The 27492-nt window shown below is 50.3% G+C and overlaps 1 protein-coding gene and 1 pseudogene across 1 annotated transcript in view; one reads left to right on the forward strand and one right to left on the reverse strand.

The window, feature by feature from the left end:
• Nucleotides 1–10486: 10486 nt before the first annotated feature.
• LOC116824962 (uncharacterized) lies at nt 10487–17528 on the reverse strand (annotated as a pseudogene).
• A 16-nt stretch (nt 17529–17544) lies between these two features.
• Nucleotides 17545–27492, forward strand: part of LOC116824946 (uncharacterized) — a 37827-nt gene continuing 27879 nt past the window's right edge. Inside the window, exons 1-8 of the mRNA XM_075072071.1 lie at nt 17545–17802; nt 20327–20413; nt 21854–22087; nt 22699–22721; nt 23436–23548; nt 23853–23885; nt 24655–24768; nt 25877–26676. Coding sequence (XP_074928172.1) covers nt 17596–17802; nt 20327–20413; nt 21854–22087; nt 22699–22721; nt 23436–23548; nt 23853–23885; nt 24655–24768; nt 25877–26676 — 1611 coding nt within the window. The 5' untranslated portion in view covers nt 17545–17595. The remainder of the gene's footprint in view (nt 17803–20326; nt 20414–21853; nt 22088–22698; nt 22722–23435; nt 23549–23852; nt 23886–24654; nt 24769–25876; nt 26677–27492) is intronic.

The raw sequence follows: 27492 nt of genomic DNA on the forward strand, positions 1-27492 counted from the left end.
ACTCAGGCATGCTGATATCCCCCCTTCCCCGGCCACACACACAGCCCTCCCCTCCTTCTTCCCCCACTGCCCAGCCCTACTCTCCTTCCGCCTCCCTGCCCAGGATCAGGGGGCTCTTGTCTGAGGAGGAGTTTCCTAGCCAGAGCTAAATTCACCGAGTGTCACAAACACCCCATGAGCGGCCCCACAGCTCTAGCAGATTTGTTCTCCTCTCCTCCCGCACACGCCCACGGATCTGGCCAAGTGCTGGCCCTTGTGTTTGCAGAGGCGCCGTGGCCCAGCCTGCAGGATGCGGTCAGCTGCCCTGGGGGCCCTCACCTGCCTTCCCCGAACTGCTGAGATGAGTGCCTTTGCTGCCCAACTACAGTGTGAGAAACTGCTTCCCCGGCACACTGTGCTACATATCAGAAACGGTCACCGAAGATGCCCTTTTTTGCATCTCTATTAAAAAAAAAAGAAACCAGCATCAAGGTAGCAAATTCTGCCAGAAGAGGAAAGTCTCCCTTTCAGAATTTGCCACCTCTCACCTTTTTCGGCATGGTTCTGACCCCCCACCCCACCCCTGCAATGTTCTGAGAACTTCTGGCCACCCCTTTCCCCTAGAAGTAGCAGCATGGGGGGGGGGGGGGGGGCGGGGAGGATGAGCCTGCAGAACCTTCCCCACTTCTGCAAGCAGCGTAATCCAGTGTGGTTCTCAACCTGTTTTCCATTGTGGGCCAGATATGCAGCTCTGTGTGTTACGTGGGCTGCATCCATGCAATATATATGCTATCTTTGTGGCCCTTAGGATGTCACATAGCCTGTAGCCATGTGCTGATTGGGCTGCAAGTAGCGGAACCATTGATTTAACCCATGATGTAAGCCCATTATTGACATCCAGTCTTTGGTACTTAAATGGTCAAATGCTTAGGAAATAGTTAAAGTTTTGATCTGTAAGGCTATGCAATTTTGGCTAAGGGTGGATAAGTTGCTATAATTTTAAATCATTGCTTGAAAACTCATTCGCCATAAAGTATCAATGACAACTTAATTTTTCCACACTGTCCACTTTGCTGTGGTGTGACTATGTTGTTGCAGCTCCAGTAAAGAATTTATCTTGTCTACGCATCAGAATAAACTAGTTAGTAGGTCTGTGTTTCTGGATGTATGTTTGGTATACCCGTGGAAAGCCATAAGAAATGTAAATCTTGACTTGCTCTATTTCAGCCTGTCTGTTGATAGAGGTCACAATGATTATCAATAAGGCAGCACAAAGACACCAAAAGTTTGCAGTAACGCTGTGACAGGTGTGTACACATTTGTACAGGGAAAAAAGTGGGACTAAAACTAAGAGAATGTGATAGGTTTGGATGGATTCGATTTTTATTGATAAATGTTAGTAAATAATTTCACTGCACACACAGAAACCAATTCAAATATTTCTACCAATAATTATTTACATGTACAGCTAGGCAAGGTAAGAAAAATTCTTCTTGATAATTTATAGCATGTGGTTTAAGGATACTTACTTTGTATATTTTGATATGTGATGTGTTTTAATTGTTAATAAAGCTTTAACTTTGTAATCACAATATCTACTGTCATTTAATAATTATTGTCTGACCGCCCCATAATTCTGAACTGTGAAAATTTAAATCTATAAAAATCCAAAAGTACATTTAAAAAAATCTATATTATCAGTTGAAATTTAAAAAAAATTGAATTCTGCCAAGCCTATATATAACTTAAATACTAAGTGTTAAATTCCCAAAAGCTCATAAGTGACTTAGTAGCCAAAGTGCCACTGGAAGTCGATAATACATGCTCCAAAATCATGTAGGCATTGATGGAAATTTCATAAAAGTATATGTGAAACAATTCCACTGGCAATAAAGCTTAATGCTCTTTTGTTGTCATTAGGTTTTGTTTTCTGTTTTTTCATTTTGTTACTCATTTAAATGGGAGTGTCGCACACAGAGGAAATTTCATTGTCACCAACTATTCTGCCCATGGTCCAGGGTTAGATTGCTAACCTGGGATGCAGGAGATCTGGGGTTACTTTCCTTGTTGTGCCACGGACTGTGTGACTGTGGGCTATTGACTCAGGCCCAGACCTACAAAGTGAGTTAGGCACTGACACCCCAGATTTAGAAGCCTAAATCCCAATGTTAGATGGCATCCCACAAAACCCCTGCTCAGCTGCTGCCTAACCCAGTAGGTACCTAAACTCACTCAGCACCTAAGTTTTTGGAGTAAAAGTTCCCTTGGCACTTAAGTCACTGTCTCTGAGCGTGCATGCTCCTGCCTCACTCCAGGACCTGGTCTATACTACAAAGTTAGGTTGACATATGCCACCTTGCATTGACCTGATTGTGCAGGTGTCTACACTTGGTCTCCCACCAATGTAAGCTGTAAAAGCAGAAGAGAATCCTGTGGTACCTTATAGACTAACAGACGTTTTGGAGCATGAGCTTTCATGGGTGAATACCCACTCCGACGAAGTGGATATTCACCCATGAAAGCTCATTGCTCCAAAACGTCTGTTAGTCTATAAGGTGCCACAGGATTCTCTGCTGCTTTTACAGATCCAGACTAACACGGCTACCCCTCTGATACTTGACACAATGTAAATTGAGCTCTCCTTTACACTGACATAGTAACACCACCTCCCTGAGCAGCGTTGAGCCATGGTCGATGTCCAGAGGCCAACGCAATGGGAATGTAGACACTGTGTTACCTATGTAAACCCAAACGCTCCTCCAGCAGCGGTCCCACAATGCCCAGTGCTGACCTCTTTGGTCACAATTGTGAACTCCACTGTCTGGGGGTCACAGAGACAGGAAGCCACCTGCCCCTTTAAAGCCCAGCAAATTTTTGAAATACCTTTATCTGATTGTCCATCTTGATGAACACACCTAGGAGCTCTCAGTTGTTGTGTGTAACTGCCCAGCTGACCATGCCGGCTATGTGTTCCAGGCGCACTCCAGCCTGGAGTAGACAGGAGAGACTGGATCTCCCGGGCCTACAGGCAGAAGAGGCTTTGCAAGCACAGCTATGGACCAGCCAGAGAAATGTGGACATCTCTGAGAAGATTGCATGGGGCATATAGGAAAATGGGCATGACAGGAACTGGCAGCAGTGCCGTGTGAAAGCAAAGGAGCTGCGGCAGACATATCAGAAAGCCAGAGAGGCCAATAATCGATCCAGTGCCAAGCCACAGACCTGCTCCTTTTACAATGAGCTGCATGCCATACTTGGCAGATACCCCACCACAACCTCACACACCACTGTGGATCCTCGGAGCTTCCTGAGTCCCAGGTCCCAGGTGTGCACAGCAAGGAGGAGGAAGAGGAGGATAGGGGACATGCCACAAGCCAAGATCTCTTTGAGACTCCACTGAAGTCCAGTGAGTCCCAGCAGTCGAGCAGAGTTGAGCCTGATGCAGGGGAATGAACTTCAGGTGTGTAAATTTATTGTCCAATATGGTGATAGCACCCTCAATTTGGCAGGATACAGCTATTGACTTTTCATTAATTTACTTGTGCTAGAAGACATAGCTGGGTACAGGAGTGGCAAAAGCACCCTAAAAGTGTGGGAGGGGCCACAAGCACCCAAACTGTGCCCCGCCCTCTGCATCACGCTGTCCCTGAGGCTCCGCCTTCGCACCACCCATTCCCCCAAGCCTCTGCCCTCACAATGCCCCTTCCCCCAAGATCCCACCCCCGCACCATATGTTCCCCCAACTCTGCCCTTGCCCTACCTCTTCCCCGAAGGCCCCACTCCTGCGTCGCCTTTTCCCATCAAGAGCCCGCCTCCCGCTCACTCCTCTCTCCACCTCCTGTCCCCTTCACTCACCCTTATCACCGGTAAAAAGTGGGAGGGTCATGGCCCCCCGGCCCCCCCGTTCCAGCAGCCCTGGGTGGTAAGCAGAGCAGTTTGTTTATGTACACAGAGAGCTCCCTTGAATTCCTCCTGAGAGACCTTGAGTAAACTTTCACGGGGCGGTCTGCAGTCCTCTCCCCAAGGTTTCTAGAGATGTCGTCTTATCTCTTCCTCCAATGATAGGACACTTTCGCCCTACTGTGGTAAATTGGCTAGTGGCCTACAGGCCCAGGTGGTTTTGTTACCCTCAGGAGATACCTGGTGAGATACCAGCTAAAAATCACACTCGCCTGTGGGAAACGGTGCCAGTATTGACTGCCAGTGCCCTATACTCAGTTTCATGCTACCAAGCAATTCCCTCGTTTCCCTCTTCCCAGGTGGGTCATACACACCATGGCTGGTGCTGTGAGAAGCGTGGTGCACAAGCACTCCCAAGCGGAACTGCCAATAAGCATGTCTTGTTTAAAATGTCAGGGGAGCGAAGGGAGTTCTGAATCTCAGCTTCCACTTTCTGTTGTGACAATCATGCCTCTGTGTGTTTTATCCAGACCTACTGCTCCCCTTGAAGGGTTCCCCTCTCACACCTGCGGAACACCTGAGCCAGAGAAGTAGGAGAAAGAAGTGAACTCAGGATGACATGTTCAGTGAGATCCTGCAAGCCAGCGCTGCATCCGATGGTGAAACTCTGTAGGTTGGATGGATGGATGAATATTGTAGACTGTGTAGAGAAGGAAAGAGCAGGCAGGAGAAAGGTGCAGGAAAAGCAGAGGGAGATGCACTAGGACATACTGGGGCTTCTCTAGCAGCAAGCACAGATGCTGCAGACTCTTGTGGACCTACAACTTCAACAAACACGGGCTCGCCTCCCTTTGCAGTCCATGGAGAACTCCAGGACAGCACCTCCCTACGCCCCCCCTCAACATTCCACATGACATCAGGGGCTGCACCCATAGCCCTACCACTCCGGGGGACATTAAGGACAGCCTCACCATCACATACATCAACCATGGCTCTCAACAGGTCAGTGTATGTGTAGCTAAAATGGACAAGAATGTTTCTTCCCCTTCTTTAAGCTCTGTTCTAGACATGTACTAAGGCTTTAACATATTTACTTTTAATTTGCAAATAAATTTTAGTGTTTTCATTGCTCAATAAAATTGTATTGTTTGGAAAACAATTCATCTTTATTAGTCCCCAGCCTATGTTGCACAATGCCTGACAGTAGTGAAAGCACCCACTTACATGTTGTCGTACACTGCAACACAACTCATAAGATCAGTGACACAGTGTATCATAAAGGTACAGCAAGCATCATAAAATTGCACTGTCAGTGTTATATTCATAGATGTAAACCAAGCACCACACAATGCCTAGTTGGCCCCAAAAGAGAAGGGCCAGGTACAGCACAGTACACCACAACACATTCCTGTGGCTCATGATTAAAATGCTCTTTCAAAGCCTTCCTGAGCTGTGCAGCTCTACGTTGAGATATTCTAATAGCATTAGTGTCTGGCTGTTCAAACACTGCAGACGGCCTCTCCACTTCTACACCTGCTGCAACTTTTCCTTCTTTACTTCACAAAAATTATGCAGAATACAGTTGGCAACTAACCATTAGGATATTTTTCTCACAGAGGTCCCATCTTGTGATTAAACAAAGCCAGTGCCCCCTTCAGTCTACCAATAGCACGTTCAATGGTCATTCTACATCTGCTGAGCATATCGTTGACTCTCTTCTTGGTGCTGTTGAGGTGGTAGTCGGGGGGTCACCTTGCTCATTCTGCTGTCTAGGTGCTCACTCTGCTCCACCAGCCGCCCACCACTCCACTCTGCCGGCTGCCCTGCCGGGGCGAGAGGTGAGCTCATGCAGATGCACCTCTGAACTCTGCGTCTTCTCTGACCAAGGACAACCACTGGGTGTAGGGTGCCCTGGAGGGAGAAGGGAGGGGAACGTTAAAGGAACTTTTGGTTGCTGGAATTAAGAACCTGAGGCCAAAGGACACAGCCCAGCATATTGCCTCTTAGAGGTGCCCAGGGATGTTATGTTATTGTCCCAGGTTACTGGGCGGGGGCTGGAGCCGCTTTTGTGTTGTATTGTTGAAAAGGAATGCCTAGCTATTCAACCCAGCCCTTGTTGCTGCTGACTCCACCTGGCAGAAGGGTTACATGTATCTGCTTAATATTACCTACTGTAACAGACCCAGACCAGCAGGGTACAGGAGTCTGGTCCTATTGGCATCCAGGAGGTGGGTGGGAAAAGCCCGCCCACGTCTAAAGGACCTCCCCCCAGCCTAAGGGGAGGATCCACAGGTCTGGGACACCAAATGATTTCGTGGGACAACTAATGAAAAAACAGGCATCGGAGTGAGGTCATAGGGCTAACGAAGGGAACCTGATGGGACACCGAGCAGAGAATCCCAGCCAACGCCCACTGCTTCTCGAAGGCATCAAGGAGCCAGTGGACGCTGCCAGAGAACTCTGCCCGGATGCGAGAACAGACGGAGGAACAGAAATAGGCCCTACAGTCGCAGGAAATCCGTCGGCCAACCTCCTCTCCCTGGTGTTGTAGATGGTAGTTTGACAGGGCTAAGAGGAGGTTGATAAGGAGATCCTGCAACTCGTGCTGGCCGAGATGGGAGGTGTATAGATGAACAGGTAGAGAGAAAAGTACAACCAAAACGCAATAGGAGGTCCAAGAGGAGCCGGAACAAGGGCTGCAACTGGCGCACTCTAAATAATGGGCGCCAGGGTCTCCTTCATGCCACAAAAGAGCAGGGTTAGGGACGGTGAAACCATGCCAGATACACGCCCATGCTCACGGCCGTGAAGAGCGCTAACTGACATCCCCGGCGGCCGCGGCCAGGCAGAGTACAAGCTGGCCCACGTGCTTCTCACCTCCAAGCGGTGGCAGGAGGTCCTGCCATTGGTTTCAGGCGGGACGCGAGGTGAAGTAGTGGAGAGTGTGGAGCACGAGCGTGTACAGATGTTCCGTGGCGCAGCCTGGAACAAACTGCTGCAGAGATGCAGCCGGCTTGCAGTGAAAGGGTGAGGCAGCCGATTGGGTCCACGGGGCAGAGGCCCTATAAAAATGTCCATGGGGCCCGGGGTGGAGGGTGGGCGGGGTATGCCTCTTGCAGGACCTGGTCGAGGTAAGCCTGAGCAGCAGGCAGTGAAGCAGCCTTCACCTCCTGAAGTACACGCCGGGGAGTATGAGGTCTGGAGAGCCCCATGCGCTGAGCGAGCATCAGGGGATCCAGCCAATCTCCCCGGTCACAGTCCAGGAAGTCTCCGACCCTGGTGACTCTGCCAAGACCAGCCTCTGGCGCACCACAGGGACTCCACACCTGCACACGAAGCTGGGGATTGTATAGCAGGGGCTCCGCGAGGTCGGCCCCACGGTGGCCACACGGACCTGGTTGTGAAAAGAGCTTCCAGGTCCGGAGGAGGTCTTGGTAGAAGACCAGCAGCCCGGAGAGGTCTCGCGGAAGACCTCTCGGAGGAGTAAAAAGCTGCTGGTCGTATCGGAGCCCTTGGAAGTGGCGGGAAGGCGTGCGCCAATACGCTCCACGCTAACTACTGAACCGTACAGAGCCTCTGCAGGCCTGGTAGCGGAAGACATGGACCTGAGTGCGTAGGCACTTCAGCCCTGCCCCACTCCTCAGGGGCAGGTGGACAACCCCTACAGAGACCCAGTGCATCCCTGGCCAAAAGAACTCCAGAATTGCCATCCGGAGGTTGGCCAGAAATCCGGGGTGACAGGGTGTTGAGCTGTACCAGAGCATGGACAGGACCAGTTGATTAAGCACCAGTGCCCTCCCCCGAAGGGGAGGCACCGGTAGTCCTGTCCATTCCGGAGCTGCTCCGTCACCTGCCCTCCAATCGTGCCAGTTCTCCGGCAGAGATGGATGCATGGCAGAAAGGTAAACGCCGAGATAGAGCAGCGGACCCGCGCTCCACCGGATGCCTGAAGCATGGGTGGGAGGGAGCTCGCCTGCCACCCGTCCCTGACCACCAGGCCACAGCTCTTGACCCAGTTGACCCGGGCGGAGGAGGCCGCCGAGTACACAGCCAGGCAAGCCTCCACCCGCGCCAAGTCTCCAGGTCCTGGACCCGAGGCAGCTCACTGGTCAGTATACGCTGACAGGACAGCCGCAGCTCCAGCTCCCGAAGCACCAACCCCATCAACCTCTTGTGGAGGAGCCGAGGAAGGGCTCGATCGCCAGAGCGTACAGCTGGCCCAAGAGGGCAGCCCTGCCGCACTCCCGCGCTGAAGCTGACTGGTCGGTCACGGTCCAGTTGAGCCTGACCAGACACTCTGCAGAAGTGTACAGCACTGGAGAAAACCCACAAACCGGGGTCCGAAGCCGAACGCTCGCAGAGTGCTCAGAGAGATACCGTGATCCACCCTGTCGAACGCCTTCTCCTGATCCAGGCACAAGAGGGCAAACGACAGACCACCCTACACTCAATTCCAGAAGGTCCGGACCAGATACAAGTTATCAAAGATCGCTGTGCCCGCAGACGGTGTAGGTCTGGTCTGGATGGACCACGTCCGCCAGGACGGACCCTAGCCGCATCGAGATGGCCTTCGCAACGATTTGTAGTCCGTGCTGAGGAGTGTGATGACGCCAATTTCCGTAAATCGTGGAAGTCCCGCCTCCTTCGCATAAGGCGAGCATGGCTCGCCTGCACGAGAGAGGGAGGACCCCGCTCTGCAAAGACTCAGCACAGATGGTGACCAGGTCTGGGCGGAAGACGTCCAGAACATGCGGAGACTGCCACGGTCCAGCCCGTCCATGCCCGGACTATTGGTGGATTTTATGGACGGGCAGTGACAGGAGGCTTCCGAACATGCGCCAGATGAGAGGCAGCTCTAGCCGGTCCCTGGTCCGCTGGTGCTGACCGTCGGGAGTCCGCCCAGAGCACTCTGCAACGATAGAGTGTCGTCGACATCCGGGGAAAAAGAGTCGCGTAGAAGGCGCAGGCCTCTCGCACATCTCCGCATGGATTGTGAGGCAGGTGACGCGCTTCTTGGCCCCCCTCCTTTTCTCCAGGGCGTAGCAAGAAGCAGGAGCGCATCCATCTCTCGAAGGAGGTGGATCGGGATCGAACAAAAGCACCCCTGGGCCCGATGGTCTTCGAGCCCGGAGCTCCTCCTGCTTTTCCCAGCACGCTCCGATAGGGATGGATCCTCGGGCTCGCGGCCAGATCCTCTCCAGCTCCAAGACCGCCCGCTCCAACTGCCTATCGCCGCATCCCTCCGTCAGCTGGACCCCGGGTGAGTCATGGCAGAAGAGCCGGGTGTGCACCTTCGCCAGATCCCACACCACCGCACCGAGGGAAAGGCGAGCCTCTGCCCTCGCCAGGCCCGCCAGAACTCCTGGAGGATCCACGAAGCCCGCATCCTCAGCAAACTATATTAAAGTGCCATAGGCTGGCCTCGGCCTGTCCGCACAAAAGAGAGGCCGTCACGGTGGCAAGGTGGTGATCCGAAAAGGGCGGCCGCGAACGCTGAGGAGTGGGCCCATGAAAGGTGGAAACGCGACAGGTAAATGGTCAGCCAGGAGTGGCGCGACCAGACAGGCCCTCCACCGGACGAAGGTGAACGGTCGAGACGTCGTCCGGGTTGGTAGTCCGGCCAGACGTCACCCAGGAGGTGGCATATAGACGATCTCCTGGAGACTTCTGCGGGCGGCTAGACACTGCTCGGTCCGAGCGGTCCATTCCTCGAGGGTGGTGTTAAAGTCCCTCCCAGGACCAGGCACTCACCGAAGGATCCAGCGGAGTCCGAGGAAGGAGGACGCCTGCTGATAAAAACGCACCTCTCGGCCCGATGTCGGGGCGTAAACATTGACAAGATTACCACAAGCCCTCTCCATGCGGACTGGAGGTGCAGCAGGCGGCCCGCACCCTCGGTGACACCCAGCACCTCGAGCCATTAGGTCGGGGGAGACAGGGTTGCCACCATCCAGCTGCGCGAACCGAGAGTGGCTAAGTACACCCGTCCCCCACTCCAGCCGCAGCTAGCTTCAGCCCGGCCGGATCCGTAGGGTCTCCTGCCAGGAAAACCACCTAGTACCCCCCCTTCCCAGGAGGAAGGAGAGCACCTGTCCTGGCGAACCCATCCTATAGCCCCGAGGTATTAATGTGGCAAAGATGATCGGTGCCATGAGGAGGACTGGGGGGATCTCGCAGCAGACTGTGCGATGGATGGGCAGTGCTGAATGGGCTCTTAGGCTCCCCCTAGGGCAGGTCTGGTCCACCCGAAAGGATCAGGTCCAGCATCTGTGTTTGTTTCTTAGCCCTGGTACCCTGACTCAGCATCTCAGCTCCTGTGGATGGGAAATCCAGTCTCTGGCCCTAGTGAGCAGAAACTGACCCATACGCATTGAGAAGAACTTAAAGCACCATATCACCGGACAGCTCCACTCCTGCCAGGCTGCAGATGTTGACGCAATGAGCCTGGAACTCAGGGAATTACAGGCAGCACAAAGAACACCCTCCCTCCACCTCCCAGGCTCCCAGCTCTCTCCCCACAAAACCCAAATAACTGATTCCCCGCCTCAAGCCCTCCACTGCAGCCCCCATTCCAAGCAGCCCAGCTCATTCCCCTCAAGTGTTCCGCTTGCCAGACCAAGCTCTCCACCACAATGCTCCAGTGAGGTTTACTGTAATTTTTTTTAATGCTGCAGAGTTTCAATCATGGTCTGTCATGGGTTCCCATCCCGCCTGGCTTCACTGGTGGTCTGAGCATTCTCTGTAAGGTCGACATTTACAGTGCTTCCCATGTGGAGTCTCCGATGTTTCACAAGGGCCGAGCTCTGCCTGAATCTTTTCCTGCATTCTGGACATTTATAGGGTCTTTCTCCAGTGTGGGCTGTCTGATGTCTAATAAGATGGGAGCTGTTGGTGAAGCTTTTCCTGCAGTCAGAACAGTTATAGGGTCTTTCTCCTGTGTGGATTCTCCGATACTCAGTAAAGGCTGAGCTCTGAATGAACCTTTTCCTGCAATCAGAGCAGTTATAGGGTCTCTCTCCCGTGTGCAGTCCCTGATGTGTAATAAGGGTTGACCTACCCGTGAAGCTTTTCCCACAGTCAGGGCATTTATAAGGTTTCTCTCCCCTGTGGATCCTTCTGTGGGCAGCAAGGTTGGTGCTCCAACAGAAGCTTTTTCCACAGTCTTTGCAATTGTAGAGTTTCTCTCCTGTGTGGATTCTCTGATGCTTGAGAAGATCAGCACTCACAATGAAGCTTTTCCCACAGTCGCATTTATAGGGTCTCTCTCCTGTGTGATGCTCCTGTGCGCAGACAGGGCCGAGCGCTGACTGAAACTCCTCCCACAATTGGGGCATTTATAGGGTTTCTCTCCCGTGTGGATCCTCTGGTGGGTGATAAGGGATGAGCTGTTCCTGAACCTTTTCCCACAGCCTTTGCATTAGTAAGGTCTCTCTCCTGTGTGGATCCTCCGATGAACAGTCAGGGCTGAGCTGACACAGAAGCTTTGCCCGCACTCAGGGCATTTATAGGGCCTCTCTTGCAAGTGTAGTCTCTGATGTTTAAGAAGGGTGGAGCTCTGCCGGAAGCTTTGCTCACATTTGGGGCATTTATAGGGTCTCTCTCCGGTGTGGATCCTCCGATGTGCCATGAGGTTTGAGCTCACTCTGAAGCTCTTCCCACAGTCGAGGAATTTATAGGGTCTCTCTCCCGTGTGCACTCTTCTATGTTTGCTAAGATCTGAGCTCACGCAGAAGCTTTTCCCACAATCTTTACATCGATAGGATTCCCCTTCCACGTGGATTCTCCTATGGTACAGCGAGGGCTGAGCTCCAGGCAAACCTTTTCCTGCAATAGTCACATTTGTAAGGTGTCTCTCCCGTGTGTATTCTCTTGTGTTCAGTAAGGATGGAGCTCTGCATGAAGCTTTTCCTGCAGTCTTCACATGTTAAGGGTTTCTCTCCCGTGTGGCATCTCCGATGAGTGACAAGCTGTGCCCGCCAATTGAAGCCTTTCCCACAGTCGGCACACTTATGTGGCTTCTCTCCCGTGTGGATTCGCCGATGAATGGCAAGGCGTGAGCTCCAGTGGAAGCTTTTCCCACAGTCAGGGCATTTATAAGACTGACTCTCACTGGCTTTTTCCTTTTCACGATTCTGGGAAAGTTCCCCTTTGGCGCTTCCTGGGTACAACAAAACAAAACAAACCAGATGATAAGCTCAATACCCAGCCAGTAAAGGAGAAGAAGCAGAGGGACCAATTCTGCCTCCTCAGCCCATCTGAACATGGAGGAGAGGTCACTACTGGCTGGTCCAGTCAGGATGGATGAGAGGCCATCAGTGACATCTGCCATGAGGGTATGACACCTGCTGGCTATTTTTCTGACTGAGCTAAGAGGAGGCAGGGGTCGGAGAGCTTATGGGGCATTGAAAGTTTTGGAGTTTGGTTTGACTTATTCCTCACCTGTGTGGGAATCGCTCAGTGTCTCCTTTTCTGAAGAATCTTGAGGGTCTGGGGCAATGGGTTCTTCCCCTTGGTCCATGTGGGAAATGAGGTCTAGTGAAGTGTTTGGGGAGCGGAGGGTCCTTCTCATAGGAATGGAAGGGTGTGATTATCAGAGTTTGTTATAGCTCCATTGATCATTTCCCAGAGACAACATCCTGCCTGGTCCCATCCAGCCTCTTTCTTTGCAGGAGGGACATTTCATCTTCAAAGAAGGGAAAATGTTCATGAAGACCCATGGGAAAGCTTAGTGACTGGATGGAAAAGTGCTGTGTCTCTCCTGGAATAAATTTAGGGATCCCCAAAGATGGGGAATTGATTACTTGGTCAGAGAACAGATAATAAGCCACTTGTCACAACACTGCAGAAGGCCAGAGAACCTCAGGGGAGGGAACCAGCCCAAGGCAGGGGACACAAGGAGTCTGACTACTGAAGCCCTGTGGATCTCCAGATACTCAAATGTGTAGGACAGATAGAAGGTATGGCAAGAGACCACCCTGGCTTCACCAGGAGATCTTCAATTATCCGAAACTCAAAAAAGAGTCCTACAAAGTGGAAACTAGGTCAAATTATAAAGCATGAATATAAACAAATAACACAAGCATGTAAGGACAAAATTAGGAAGGTGAGATTAAACTAACCAGAGACAAAGGGTGACGAGAACATTCTACAAATACATTAGAAGCAAGAGGAAGATGAAGGACAGTTTAGGCCCATTATTCAACAAGGGGGTAAAACAATAACGAGAAATGGGGAAATGGCCAAAAAGGTTAGTAGCAATTGGATGCCTAACATAGTGAGTGCCAGTGGAAATGAAGTAGGATCAGAGGCTAAAATAGGGAAAGAACAAGTTAAAAATGACTTAGACAAGTTAGATGTTTTCAAGTCATCAGGGCCTGATTAAATACATCCTAGAATACTCAAGCAGCTGACTGAGGAGATATCTGAGCCATTAGTGATTATCTTTGAAAAGTCATGGAAGACAGGAGAGATTCCAGAGGATTGGAAAAGGGCAATTAGAGTGCCAATCTATAAAAAGGGAAATTAGGACAACCCGGGGAATTACAGAGCAGTCAGCTGAACTTCAGATCCCAGAAAGATAATGGAGCAAATAATTAAGCAATCAATTTGCAAACACCTAGAATATAATGTGATAAGTAACAGTCAGCATGGGTTTATCAAGAACCAACCTGATAGCTTTCTTTGACAGGGTAACAAGCCTTGTGGATGGGGGGAAGCAGTAGATGTGGTATATCTTGACTGTAATACAGCTTTTGATACTCTCTTGCATGGCCTTTTCATAAACAAACTAGGGTAATACAACCTAGATGGAGCTACTATAAGGTGCTTGCATAATTGATTGGAAAACCATCACCAGAGAGTACTTATCAGTGGTTCACAGTAAAGCTGGAAGGGTGTATCAAGTAGGGTCCCACAGGGATCATATCTGGGTACAGTTCTCTTCAATATCTTCATCAATGATTTAGATAATGGCATAGACAATACACTTATAAAGTTTTTTGCGGACAATACCAAGCTGGGAGGGGTTGCAAGTTTTTTGGAGGGTAGGATTAAAATTCAAAATGATCTGGACAAACTGGAGAAATGGTCTGAAGTAAACAGGATGAAATTCAATAAGGACAAATGCAAAATACTCCACTTGGGAAGGAACAATCACTTGCACACATTCAAAATGGGAAATGACTGCTTAGGAAGGAGTACGTGGAAAGGATCGGAGGTCATAGTGGACCACAAACTAAATAATGAGTCAATGGATGTACCACTTCTTGCAAACAAGCAAACATCATTCTGGTAGTAATTAGCATGAGTGTTGAACAAAACAAGAATACTACTTCTTCTCTACTCCACGCTGATTAAGGCCTCAACTGGAATTTGTCCAGTCAAGGAGATAACAAATTTTGACATTTCTTCTGAGGGAAACAAATTAAAAATCACAGAATTTCCATTGAAAATTCCAGTTTCACACAGCTTTAACATACAGTGACTGATCTTAAAGAAAACAAAAACATGGGTAAAATCATGTTTCCTTTGTTATGTCCCTGATTTTGTAACCTAATAGTTCTTCAGTTGTTCATAAGCGTCTTTAGAATGGTTATGAGCTTGGTGTATTCTAATATATTAACAAAAAGAGAACCAAAGTCTCTTTCTTGTTTTTTTTGCTGTAGCACAGTGGCGGAGGTGTGTCAACACCCAATTTTTTTATGTACCTTTTAAATTGCTGTGGGTAAAGATAATTAACTGGAGGGACCTATGAGAGCGTCATCTACGGCCGAATCCCTGTACTCGTCAGTTGTATATCGGACCATCCCTGACATGATTACATCTAACCTGCTCGTTTAATTGGATTCTCCAATGAGGAGATTCCCAGGCCTCCTAGGCATTATTCCAGTGCTTAACCACCTGACATCAGGACGTTTGTTCCTAATGTCCAACCTAATGTCCCCTCATGTCTGTCTGATTATAGTCAGCAACTTGTCATGCAGATCTGTCACACTATGGTGCCTGCTAAAGCTTATTACATCCCTCTGCCACTTGGTGACACTAATAAATAAATACCAATGAGAAAGGAACATTGCACTTATGCCTGATTTAACATTTTGGGAGCTAATCTGACAGGCCTGTTCTCTCAGGAGAACATTGCCATTTTTCAGCAGTTATGACAGCACAGGTGTGTCAACAGACTTTTTAGAGAAACACAGGAGCTTCTCTTGAATGAGAGTCTGTGTTGATGTTGTCTCGTGTTCTCCCAGTCAACATGTTTTGAAGCTATTATGAAGTGAATCATGAATAATTTTTTTTTTTTAATACACCTATCTGCGCAGAGAATTATTCCTTAACAGCTAACAGGATTTCCTATATCCTGATGTATGCCCTTTATAAGGATATAACACTGAAGGGCCCATCCTTCCGAGGGATCTGTGCAGATCATTTCATGTGGGATGAGTGGGTAAATTTTCACATACGCTAAAAAGTCAACACATCCACGTCCTTTTACTCCTGATGTGCTATGACAGAGCAACACCTCCCTGCTGGCACTTCACAACAGGAGGTTTTATCTATCAACAGCAAATTTGAGTGGACCCACACAGCCTTCTCTCAAAGGTGGTATGGGGTTATATTGTAATGAGACTAAGAACATAGAACAGCCATCATAGGTCAGCCAAAGGTCCATCTAGCCCAGTATCCGTTTCCACCTGTACAATGCCAGGTGCCCAGAAGGAATGAACAGAAAAGTTAAGTGACCCATCCCCTGTCCTATTCCCGCTTCGGGCAAACAGAGGCTAGGGACACATCCTGCCATCCTGGCTATAGCCATTGATGGACATCCTCCAATTACTTTATCTAGTTCTTTTTGACCTTGTTACGTCTTGTCCTTCACAACTCCTCTGGCAAGTATGCCCAGGTGACTGTGCATTGTGTGAAGAATACTTCCTTTGTTTGTTTAAACCTGCGCTCAGTAATTTTATTTGCTAACCCTAGTTTCTTGTTATGAGGCGTAAATAACACTTCCTATTTCTTTCTCCACACCAGTCATTGATTTATAGACCTCAATCCTATCCTCCCTTAGTCATCTCTTTTCCAAGTCGAAGTCCATCTCATTAGCCTCTCCCTGTATGGAAGCTGTTCCATACCCCTAGATCATTTTTGTCTGCTCTTTTCTGAACCTTTTCCAATTCCAATATATCTTTTTTGAGATGGGGCGACCACATCTGCACACAGTATTCAAGACGTGGGCGTACCATGGATTTATATAAAGGCAATATATTTTCTGTCTTATTATCTATCCCTTTTTTTAATGATTCCCAACATTCTGTTTGCGGTTTTGACAGCAGATGCACATTGAATGGATGTTTTCAGAGAACTATCCACAATAACTCCAAGATCTCTCTCTTGAGTGGCAACAACTCATTTTGACCCCATCATTTTGTATGTACGGTTGGGATTATGTTTTCCAATGTGCATTACTTTGCATTTATCAACACTGAATTTCACCTGCCATTTTGTCGCCCAGTCACTCAGTTTTGTGAGATCCCTTTCCTAATGATTTGCAACATTCTGGTCATTCTTTTGACAATCACTGCACATTTAACCACCCTCCTACCCCATCCCCATCATCACTACCCCCCCCCCACTCTTCCTTCTCCTGTGTGTCACTCCTTTGCCTCTCCCCTGCTGTTCACCTAACTGCAGAGATGGTTAAATTGACCACATTTCACACTGTCTCCCTACTTCTCTGTCATATTTTTCACCCTTAATCTTCCTGACAACTCTACCCTCCCTCAGACAAAAAGGGAACACCCCCCCTTTGGGGGGGGTCTGTTGATATCGCCCCTTAAGCCCCTCATCTTCCTCCCAATTTCCCCATCTGAAGTCACCCCCACCCCAGCTTTGCCCCTGAGACAGATCCTTGCTATTAAGGCAGCTCCAATCCCTCCTGCAGGAGCATTAAACAAGGGATCAGATTCCCAGGGGCCCTTGATACAGAGTCACTTTCCTGCCCCGCCCCAGCCCTTCCCCCGGGTCTCTCCCCTCACCTGCAGGCTCCGGCTCAGAGGCTGGTGTCGGCAGAGCCCGGGGCTGCCCCAGGGGCTGGGTCCAGTCCCCGGAGAACGTTCCCCCGGGCTGGGGGCAGAGCGGGATTAGTGCAGGTCTCTCCCCAGCACAGACACAGCTTGGAGGGGAGCAGCAGCGGCTCAGCCCCAGCTCCCAAGGGAGGCGGCGGCAGCAGCAGTTTCTTCTAGGAGCCCAGCTGATGAGCAGCTCCCAGCAAGGGGACGATGCCCAGTCTCTGATCCCTCTCTTCTTTCCTTTCCCCCTCCTCACTTCCTCCCACACCTTCCTGTGCGTCCCTCCATATCAACTCGGGCTGCAACCGCCCCCTGGGGCTTTCCCGGGTTGGACCCGAACCCTCCCAGACCCTGGGGTTAGAACCCAGGCGTCCGGTGTCCCCAGCCCTGCTGCTCCCCTTCCAGACCCCCCAGCCTGGCTCTCTCCCCTCCCCAACGGCTCTGGAGACCTAGCTGCTTGGGATCTGGGTGTTTTCTCACCCTTCCAGACTGAATTTTGTCTCAATGCTCCCAGGGTCACAAAGACCCTGGCGGGGGCCCCCAGGGCATGAGCCAATCCCGCGCCAGGAGACGCCTCTCCATTTCCCACCACAACCTCGCCTCCCCCAACCCAAGCAGAAATTAGAGCCCTTTGTATGTGCGAGCGGCCATGGCGGGTAACGGGAGCCCAGTGCTGAGCCTGGAAGATACGTTCGCCTCCTGCCCCGTGTGCATGGAATATTTCATAGATGCCAGCTGCGGGCACAACATCTGCCCGCGGGCCTGCAACCCAGACCCCCTGCAGGAGCCGGAGTGGAGCCCTTGCTGTCCTAGATGCCAGAAGCCCGTCCTGCATGTGTCCTGTGCCACATACTGGGTAATAATTACGCGATCTGGACTCCAGGCTTGTAAAACTGAGCTAGCGCTTTGGCAGAGAAGTATTGACAGAAGTGCTGCAACTGTAGCTGGCGTGCTAGCCATGTGCACACAGACTGACTGCTGCCTGGCCCCTGCTTCCTCCATAGGCTTCCTTCCTGTGGAGCCCTGGCTCCTCCTTCAAAGTTCCTGTAGGATGCACTGTGGAGCATGGTGGAGATGATGCTATTGCCCACCAAAGCATTTGAGAATCAAGAGATTGATTTAAGAATCGTGAGATTTAAAAAAAAAAAAAAAAAAAAACACGTGGAGATCTCTTATTTTAGGGTGACCATATTTCCCAAAGGGGGAATGGGAGATGGCACAGGACTGGCTCCAGCCACTCGCCCGAGCCACCCTTGCCCCATGTGGGACTGGCTCCAGCTACCTGCCTGAGCCCTGCCCCTCCCTCCATCCCCCTGCGAGGCTGGCTTCGCTGCTCGCCCAACCCCTGCCTGCCTCCTGCCTGAGCCTTGCCTCTCCACCACACGTTCTGCTACATCCCACTTTTTTGACAAAGTGAGCATTTGTCCCATTTGCCCTTGCCATCTGATTAAACAGGCAAGAGCAAACAGGACAAATGCCCACTTTTGCCAAAGAAGTTGTGATGGGCGGGACACGGCTTAAAAAGGGACTGTCCTGGCCAAAACAGAACGTGTGGTCACCTTTTTTATTTTCTTTCTGGCTTTTGAGCCTTGAGGGTTCACCACGTTGATGCTTTTTAATTGCAATCATAAAGATGAGAAACTTAATTTTTATAGAAAGTGAAAGCTGAGAGTCTGGTATACTCACAAGGTTCTAGGGTCTTAGGGGAAAAATCACTATATATCATGAGACTCGAATAAATCAGAAGAGCTGGCCATACGGGAAACATCAGGCAGCGCAGTGCATGGGATGGGGGAGAGGAGCGAGCAGAGGTGGGACATGCGGTAGACCCAGGAAAGTGCTGACACTGTCCTGCCAAGGGGATCAGGAACCCATCTCCGTGGTATGCCCCAGGCACCCTGAGTTCCCCCCATGGGGCCCAGAACAGGGGATGACCCAAGACACTAAGGGGAGACGCGATGGGCGCATGTCACAAACTAGAAAGAACAGCCATTGCTGCAGGGTAGGTGTGACTGAACCAGGGAGAGACTGGAGCTGGGGTTGGGAGATGCAGGCGGGGAGCTATAGCCCAGTGCCTACTGCAGAGCATATTGCTAAGTCTTAGCCCTTTCCCTCCCACCTCTGAAAGTAAGCGGATATTCACGGTGGGTCATTTTATGTGGGGGTGTTTGCTTGGAGCCAGGATGTGAGTACAGGTGTGCGGGGGATTGAACATGTGGGGATTTTAAGAGCTGGGATTTTGGTTGCGGCGTATTTGGCTTCAGGGTGATGGGGATGTGAGGTACGTTGATGGTGTGCACCCACGGTCTCTGGAGAGTATTTGGGGTGTGTGGCAATATTTGGAGCTACGCTTGGGGGCAGGTCAGGGGGTTGGGAAGGATTTTGGAACGTGGGGGGGATGTTGAGGAGGGGAGGATTGGCAGGTTTTGGAGCTGTGCTTTTGTGCTGTATCATTACTATTTCCAGTTTTCTCTGTTTCTGTACGGACCATCCAGCCCCCTGATTGCCATCTCCTCCCATCTGCTGTAGCTTTAAAGCAGTGATAGTCAATGGTTTAGGAGCCAGATTAGGGATCACTGTTCGCCAAAAGAGCCACAGTTGTGTGAATTCATTGTTTCATTTACTGGAGTACTATATAGTCATATTTAAACAGCATGACAGGAGAAATATATATATCCCTATTTAATTTACGATTTTACGGAAATTGTGGATCCCACAATATTAGACTTCCACTACAATTTTAATGCTGAATTCATGTGTATGTATGTTACCTTTTAACAGTCAGCCTCACTGACAGCCCTGGGTGGCCGGGGTTCCAGCTGTCATCCCTACACATGGCAGGGCTCCAGCTGTCAGCCCCAGGCAGCCAGTACTCCCGCTTTTAGCTGTGGGTGGCTGGGGCTTCTGCTGTCAGCCGGCTTTTCCAAGTTACTGCAATTAATAAAGGTCCATTATTACTTTTCTGCGATTTTCCATGTCTTGTCTGCAACTGAGCCGCAATTATATGACAATCATCCTGCGATTCAAGGATATATATATATATAATTCTCAAAGCAAATAAGTTAATAACTTAGTGCAAGTTAATAACATGATTGATTAATAACATAATAAAAGCATCCTGATTGGTTAATTACTTAGATTGGTTAATAATGAAATCATGCAGTGTTTTACTATCATGTGCTGCAAAGAGCCACTTGAGCCTCAGTCTGAGTATCAGTGCTTTATAGAAAGCAAGCTAAGGGCCAAATCCTGCCCTAGGATCTGTGTGAGTGTGTGCCAGGGATACTGCGGGGCAGAGGGGTCCCTGAAATCTGGCAGCTGTGACACTGTCTGTAAAATCAAACCCTCTTACACCTGGCTCCCACCCACGCTTCTTCCAGGATATGTCAAAAGAGTGGCTGGCCTGTCTGATAAAAGAGAGAGAAGAAACCAAAGCTGATGAGGAGATGCAAAGTGAGAAGCTGCTGGTAGGTGCCCAGAAACCCTTCCCCAAGGCTTGCCTGGTATCAGAGTACCCTGAGTGACATGGCAACACAAGGCTTGTCCTGCCAGCCCAGCCAGGGAACCATCCCCATTGCAGCCCAGGGAGAAGGGCAGGATTGGGCAGGTGTTGGGTAATGTGATACCCTCAGAGTGTGAGTGGCTGCCATGCAGGAAAGCGTCTGTCTGTGTCTTGGCCCAGAAAGTCCCCTGCTCAAGCTGTTCAGATATTACAGGAACTAGGGTTCGTGTAAAAAGTGGCTCAGTGCCTCCATAGGAAGAAAATACTGGGTCCTGAAGGGCTCTTTCATCTGTCAGAGAAAAGCATAACAAGAGCCCATGGCTGGAAGCTGAAGTCAGACAAATTCAAATTAGAAATAAGACACTTATAAAAATGTGAGAGTGATTAACCAGTAGGACAAACTACCAAGGGAAGTGGTGGATTCTCCATGTTTTGATTCCTTCCAATCCAGAGTGGATGCCTTTCTGGAAGACCTGCTTTAGTCAGATACCGGTTGTTGGGTTCAATACAGGAGTCACTGGTTTGAAATTGGACAGTGTGTGACATACCAGAGATCAGCTAGATCAGTGGTTCTCAACCTATTTACCATTGTGGGCTGCATGTGCCGCTCTCAGTGTGGATGTGGCCCACATAACACATTATCTATCTGTCTGTCTATCTATTTATCTATCTATCTGTCCCTGAAGCCAGGGCTGGATTAATCTTTTGTGGGCCTTGGTGCCCGGACTGTGGCCCTGCCCCTCACTCCTCCTGTGCTCCGCCCTGAGGACCTGCCCTATCTTGGCCTCTTCCCCCCAAGGCTCTGCTCACTGCTCACACGGGGGGGAGGGGCAGAGAGGAGGGAGCAGGGGGGGAAGATGGGAGGTGGTGAAGAGGAGCGAGTAATGGGCTGGGCCTCAGGGGGGAAGAGGCTGAGCGGGGGTGGGGCCTCAGATCAAAGTGTGGGCAAACCATGGGGTGGGGCTACAGTCTGGGTGCAGGGGCCCTTTCTGAGTATGGGTCCAGCACCATTGTAAACCCGGCATGACTGGTCGCAGTTGTGTGCTGATTGGGCCTTAAGCAGCCCACGGGTTGCGGGTTGAGAACCACTGGTCTAGATGATCTAATGGTCCCTCCCTGACCTTAAAATCTTAAAGGTAGAGCACTGAAAGGAGATAAAATGTGGGTTGACTGGATGGAGATTTTGTCTCAATACAAGTTGATGAGGTTGTGGAGAGAAAAGTCCACCCCATTGTCATGAACAACATGCAGCTCTCCCCTGCCCTGAGCCTTCCATCCTTCCTGTTCTAAGTGAACTTCCCATCATACACCACAAGGGCTCTGGCCTATATCTCCCCCATCTTGCTGGGAGACAAATGTATGATATTCCCCTGGTTACCATGCTGCCTTCACCCTGCAATTGCAGAAACAGACGGAAGCTGAGAAACAAAGGATCCTCTGCAAATGGAAGGATCTACGTGGGTTTCTGGAGAAGCAGGAGCAGGTGCTGCTGTCCCAGCTAGAAAAGCTGGACAGAGCCATTGTCAAGAGAAGGGACAAGAGCATCTCTGAGCTGTCCCAGGAGATTTCTCTGCTAAGTGAACTGCTCAATCAGCGGGGAGGAGAGAACGGGCAGGAGCCACTGAGCCAGTCCATACAGGTGAGATTGTGCTATTGCAATGACAGTGCACAGCAATTCTATGGCAGCATCTCAGCCCTAGATCCCAAAAAAGGTGGGGTTGGGATCATATCCCCATTTTACACAAGGGGGAACAGATGCTGAGAGAGGCAGAGACTTTCCCAAGGCTACACAGTGAATCTTTGTCAGAGCCAGGAATGTGGTCCACGGCTCCTGGGCACTGTAACCCCAAGACCATCTCTCCTGCCCTGTAAATGTCTATGTGACCTTACTCTTTGAGAGTGAAATTCCTCCCAGTGTAGAGGGCCGGCCCAGATCAGTCCCTGGGTTGAGTGGGAAAAAGGGGCTTGTTTGGGCTCTTAGCACCAAGCGAAGTTCACGCAGAATGTCACAAATGTTTTCTTCTTGTGAAGTGCCTGGGTTGCCAGTGAGGGCCTCTCAGCAGGGGTTCCCTGGAGGCTGCTGAGAGTAAATATCCCACCTGGCGGGGATGTTCACTGCTCTCTGAGTGTCTGAAATTCCCCAAATATCTGAGACTCCGATAGTGACTTGTCTGCAGGAGCGGAGGCCTCACCCAGCCTGGGACAAGTACTCTAACTGCCTCTTCTTTCTCTCTCTTTCTCTCTCCCTAGGGTGTGGGCAGCTCTGAGAACAGGTGAGTTCTGGGCTCCATCTCCCTCATGGTCAGTTAGGCTTGGAAACCACACTGAATACACAGCTGCCCCGGCCCACAGAGTGTGACACCCTGGTTTGGTGTGCGTGATCATGTCTCCCCCTAGTGGCTGCGGGTGGATGGGCAATGACAGACAGTGCTAGCTCGGCCTCTCCCCCAACACCATGCCCTCTTTCTAGCCCTGGTGCCCCCAGACACAGGGCTTTACCTACCGAGCTGGGCATGCGCATGGGGCAGCTCGGAAAACGGCAAGACAGAGCTTCCAGAGCGTAGCTTTCTGAAGGGTGAGCCTGGATTTCAGGTGCCCAAGTGAATCCTGGGCTGCTGTGGCAGCACTACACCCCTGCTCAGATTTGAGTGGGCCTGCATGCTAAATGGATGGCTCTGGCCCTGGCTGCTGCCTCTGTAAGGAGAGAAGCCAGTTACTATCTGACAGCCAGTGGGGTTTCTCCTTTAGCTTAAGTATTAGGGGCTTTGTGTGAAAGGACCAAGTTCAAGGAAAGCTCCCAAAACTGCCACCGTTTCTTGCCTCGGTGTCTCCCCACATCCCATTTTGTTCTGGGCCCACTGAAGGCACAAGGCTCAAGGCAGGTGACACCATCTCAGTCTACAAGGCTTATAATCCCGGAGTTTGGGGCTGCCAGGCTCGGGTTGTGGACCAGGCCCCTTTGTCACCCCTCTGCCTTTCTCCAACAGGGAGAACAAGATGCTGCAGAAACCAGAGTCTGGGTTTGTGGAGCTGGAGAAGAGACTTGGGGATTTCTCTCAGAGAAGTACCACCCTGCTGGAGCTGCTGCAGGGATTCAAAGGTAAATGGGAGTCTCATGGTGGCATCTCCTCTGGTTAGAGTAACGGTCGCCCTGGAGAGGAATCGGCAGCTCTCGTGACGTCACTGACCCGGGCGCCATCTTGCATTCCCCAGCTTGGGTGAACTGCCCTTTGCCATGGCAATAGCCCTCTGGGGCTTGCCCTGTCTGCAGCGGCTGCATTGCTGGCCTTGGGCTGCCTTGCTAGTTCATAATTAAAAGTGCAGTTACATTAATGTCCAACTGGAACATCCTCATGAATGCTGGGTTCTGAATTCTCACCTCTCTCATGTTCTCCTTCCCCTAGAGACTCTACGACTGGAGCTGGACAGCAACATAGGTATGTGGGGGCTGACATCAGAGATTATGACATCAGGGACATTATTGGAAGCCTGAGGCGAGGCCGTTTCTGTGGGCACGGCTGGTGGGGTTGAGCAGGCCCCTTGCCCCTCTATCTCAAACCTTCCCGCTTTAATAACCTATACCTGGGACCCCCGTTAATGTCAACATTTCACACGTCAAACCAAACAAGCAAATCATTCTCAAATATTAGAGAACTGGGAACATTCCTCCCTGGGTGCACACTCTGAGGGGGAGGCATTTTCTGACATTCTTGCCCCATAGCTCCCAGAACCCATGTGGGAAAGATTGTCTCCCCCACATTCTCTCCCATGAGAGAGGAGATTCAGAGACACAATGCAGAGAATAATCCATCCCCATTGCTTCTGAGAGTGAGGCTGGGTGGTAGATACCCTCTGTGTTAGTAAACATGGGCGCACACTCACATAAAACGAGACTTCATGTCTCCCTCCCTTCCCAGGAGTAGGTCTCTGCCTGCAAGAGCTCTGTCTTCAGCACTGTTAGAAAGAGGGAAGAGGTTGCACAGCTGTGCTCTGCCAGAGTTATAAAATTACCCAGTGAGTGGAGAGCCCTGGATCTTCTGCTGGAGCAACGGCACACATCTTCCAGGAAACATCTGACTTCCCCCAAAAGATTTCCAGGAACATTTGCCCATCTGTTTGGTTTATACAAATGTGCCCACCCAGCCAGCATATCTGGAAACAACTCTGTAAAACCCTAGACTCAGATGTTTTCTTTCCCTGGAACAGGTTTTCTAATTCCAAAACCTGACATGATTGCTCAGGTGAAATGGGGCAAAGAACCCTGGGTGCCAGATCTCCAGTGCTCCAAGGAAAGAGAGATCCTGAGAAACACCTGCACAGGTGAGGAATGAGTCATACAGACTGGAGAAACTATCTGTCATTGCTGTAAACAGCTGGGTTTCCCACAAAGGCCCAGCACGCTCATCCAGTTCTGCCTCACCTCACCCAGATGAAGAGAGCCCTAACAAATTCACAGCCATGAAAAACGCATCACGAACCATGAAATCTGCTCTCCCTCTGTGATCATCTGGTCTTTTGTGTGTTTTTACCCTATACTACACAGATTTCACAGGGGGAAGACCAGTGTTTCTCAAATTAAGGTCCTGATCCAAAAGAGTGTTTCAGGAGGGTCAAAAGGTTATTTTAGGGGGACATGGTATTGCCGCCCTTACTTCTGTGCTGATGTCAGAGTTGGGCGGAATACCATACTATACTACCTTTACTTCTGTGCTGCCGCTGACAGCGGCTCTGCCTTCAGAGCTGGGCTCTCGGCCAGCAGCCATGGCAGCGCCACCACCAGCACCAACACAGAAGTAGGAGTAGGAGTACTGCAACCCCTCCCCTACAACAACCTTGTGACACCCCTCTTCCCCTCCTCCCACCACAATTCCTTTTTGGGTCAGGTGACCAGATAGCAAGTGTAAAAAATCGGGACAGGGGTGAGGGATGCCTATGTAAGAAAAAGCTCCAAAAATTGAGATTGTCCCTATAAAACTGGGACATCTGGTCACCCTGTTTTTGGATCAGGACCCCTACAATTACAGTACTGTGAAATTTCAGATTTAAATGCTGAAATCATGAAATTAACCATTTTTAAAATCCTCTGACCATGAAATTGACCAAAATGGACAGTGAATTAGGTAGGGCCCTACAGATGAAGATTGGTGACATATCTTCCTGGTATATATCATTCATGGCTTCCCACCCATCATGACTGAAACCTGGCCATACATCCCTCTCCACTGAGTGTTCTCATGGAATGTGGAAGCATAACTAGTGCCCTCCTCTTTCTGTCTTCTGGGAAAGGTGGGGATGGGGTGGAATTCAGTTCCTGTTTTTTCAGTTTCCCCATCAGATATTTGGGTTCCCCCCTTTTTTGTTCCCCTTTCTGAGGTTCCCTGTCCTGGCACAGGGACTGACTCCTGTCCGGATTCTCTCTCTGTCCGAGCAGGTGATGGGATGGTGAGTGGGAACGAGGAGGAGAATCCACAGCAGGAAGGTCCCAAGCGAGTGGAACCTCATGGGACAGTATCAGGAATATCCAAAGCAAACATTTCCCAGAGTACTGATCTGGAAGAAGCCCATGAGAGTCAGTGCAGGTCAGAAAGGCAGCAGGAAAACCACCAAGAGAAGCTGCAGGGTAAATCCACTCACCGAGGGGAAGGCTTGGAGGATCTCAATGAAACGGTGATCCAGCTGAAAATTGGCACTAAAAAGAGACAGCATGAATGTGTTGAGTGTGGGAAAAAGTTCAATCACAAATCAAACCTTACTAGACATGTGAAACTGCACACAGGAGAGAAGCCATTTATGTGCAGTGACTGTGGGAAAACCTTCACTCGGAGGTCACATCTCATTTCACACCAGACAAGGCACTTGGGTCAGAAACCTTATCCCTGCTGTGAGTGTGGGGACAGATTCACACGGTGCTCAAACCTTATTTCACATCAGAGAATCCACTTAGGAGAGAGACCCTATAAATGCCCCGACTGTGGGAAAAGCTTCAGTTCAAAATCAAACCGCACTGTTCATCAGAGAATCCACACCGGAGTAAAACCTTATACGTGTGCTGATTGTGGGGAAAGTTTCATTCAGAGCTCACACCTGGTTGTTCATCAGAGAACACACACGGGAGAGAGACCCTATACATGCCCCGATTGTGGGAAAAGCTACAAGGCGAAAGTTGCTCTAATTTCCCATCAAAAAGTCCACGGAAGATGGGAGCTCTCACTGTGGGGCAATGGATCTGTGCCCACCTGCAACAAACTATAATTTGCTTCATTTGAGGGTGGATCTGGATGGGACAGTAGGTGGCTAGATGGTTTAGGTTCCAGTGGATGGTGGTGGAGGCCAGAATAGGAGGGAGCACTACATACTACTGGGGAGATGGGTCATATCAGGTTCTGGGAGGGGAGCAGGTGATGGAATCAATGGGGAGTCATTTCTGTGGGTTCCACACACACTCCCCAATTTAGAGAAGAGGTAAACTAAAGCTCCCTTGCAGTTTCTCTTGGAGACATATCGGCAGCTCCTAAGGCCTGTTGGGCAGGGGCAGAGGCACATTATTCAGGAAAGCAGCAAGGGGCCCGGTGGGTCTGTAGTTACCAGGCAGTAAGAGATGCTGATCAGAAGTTGCAGAATTTTAACATCATGTTCAGTATATTGTACATCTGTGCAGACACAAGAAGTCACTGGAGATTGGGGGGATTTTAGGTGGAAATTCCCTGGAGAGGTGGGGTGTTTGGGGGATTGCACAGATCCGGTGAGGGCAGTATGATGTAATAGTGAGAGCAGGGGGAATTGTGACTCAGGACTCCTGGGTTCAGATCCCAGCTCTGAGAAGGGCGTGAGGTCTAGATTAGAGTGGGGGCATGGAAGTGGGAGGCTGGAATGCTAGGTTCCATAACCAGCTCTGTTCCTCCCCTCTTCTCTGTGCATCTCTTCCTCCCATTCCCACCATGGGGATAATAGTAGACTCCCACCTCCCAGGGAACCATGCAACCTCACTAATTACTGTGTGTTAAGAAGAATGTAGGTACCAGAGCAGGGAAAGGTCCTTAATTG

The sequence above is a fragment of the Chelonoidis abingdonii genome, chromosome 13 (genome assembly GCF_003597395.2).
Source record: "Chelonoidis abingdonii isolate Lonesome George chromosome 13, CheloAbing_2.0, whole genome shotgun sequence".
In the NCBI taxonomy this organism is placed as follows: Eukaryota; Metazoa; Chordata; order Testudines; family Testudinidae; genus Chelonoidis; species Chelonoidis abingdonii.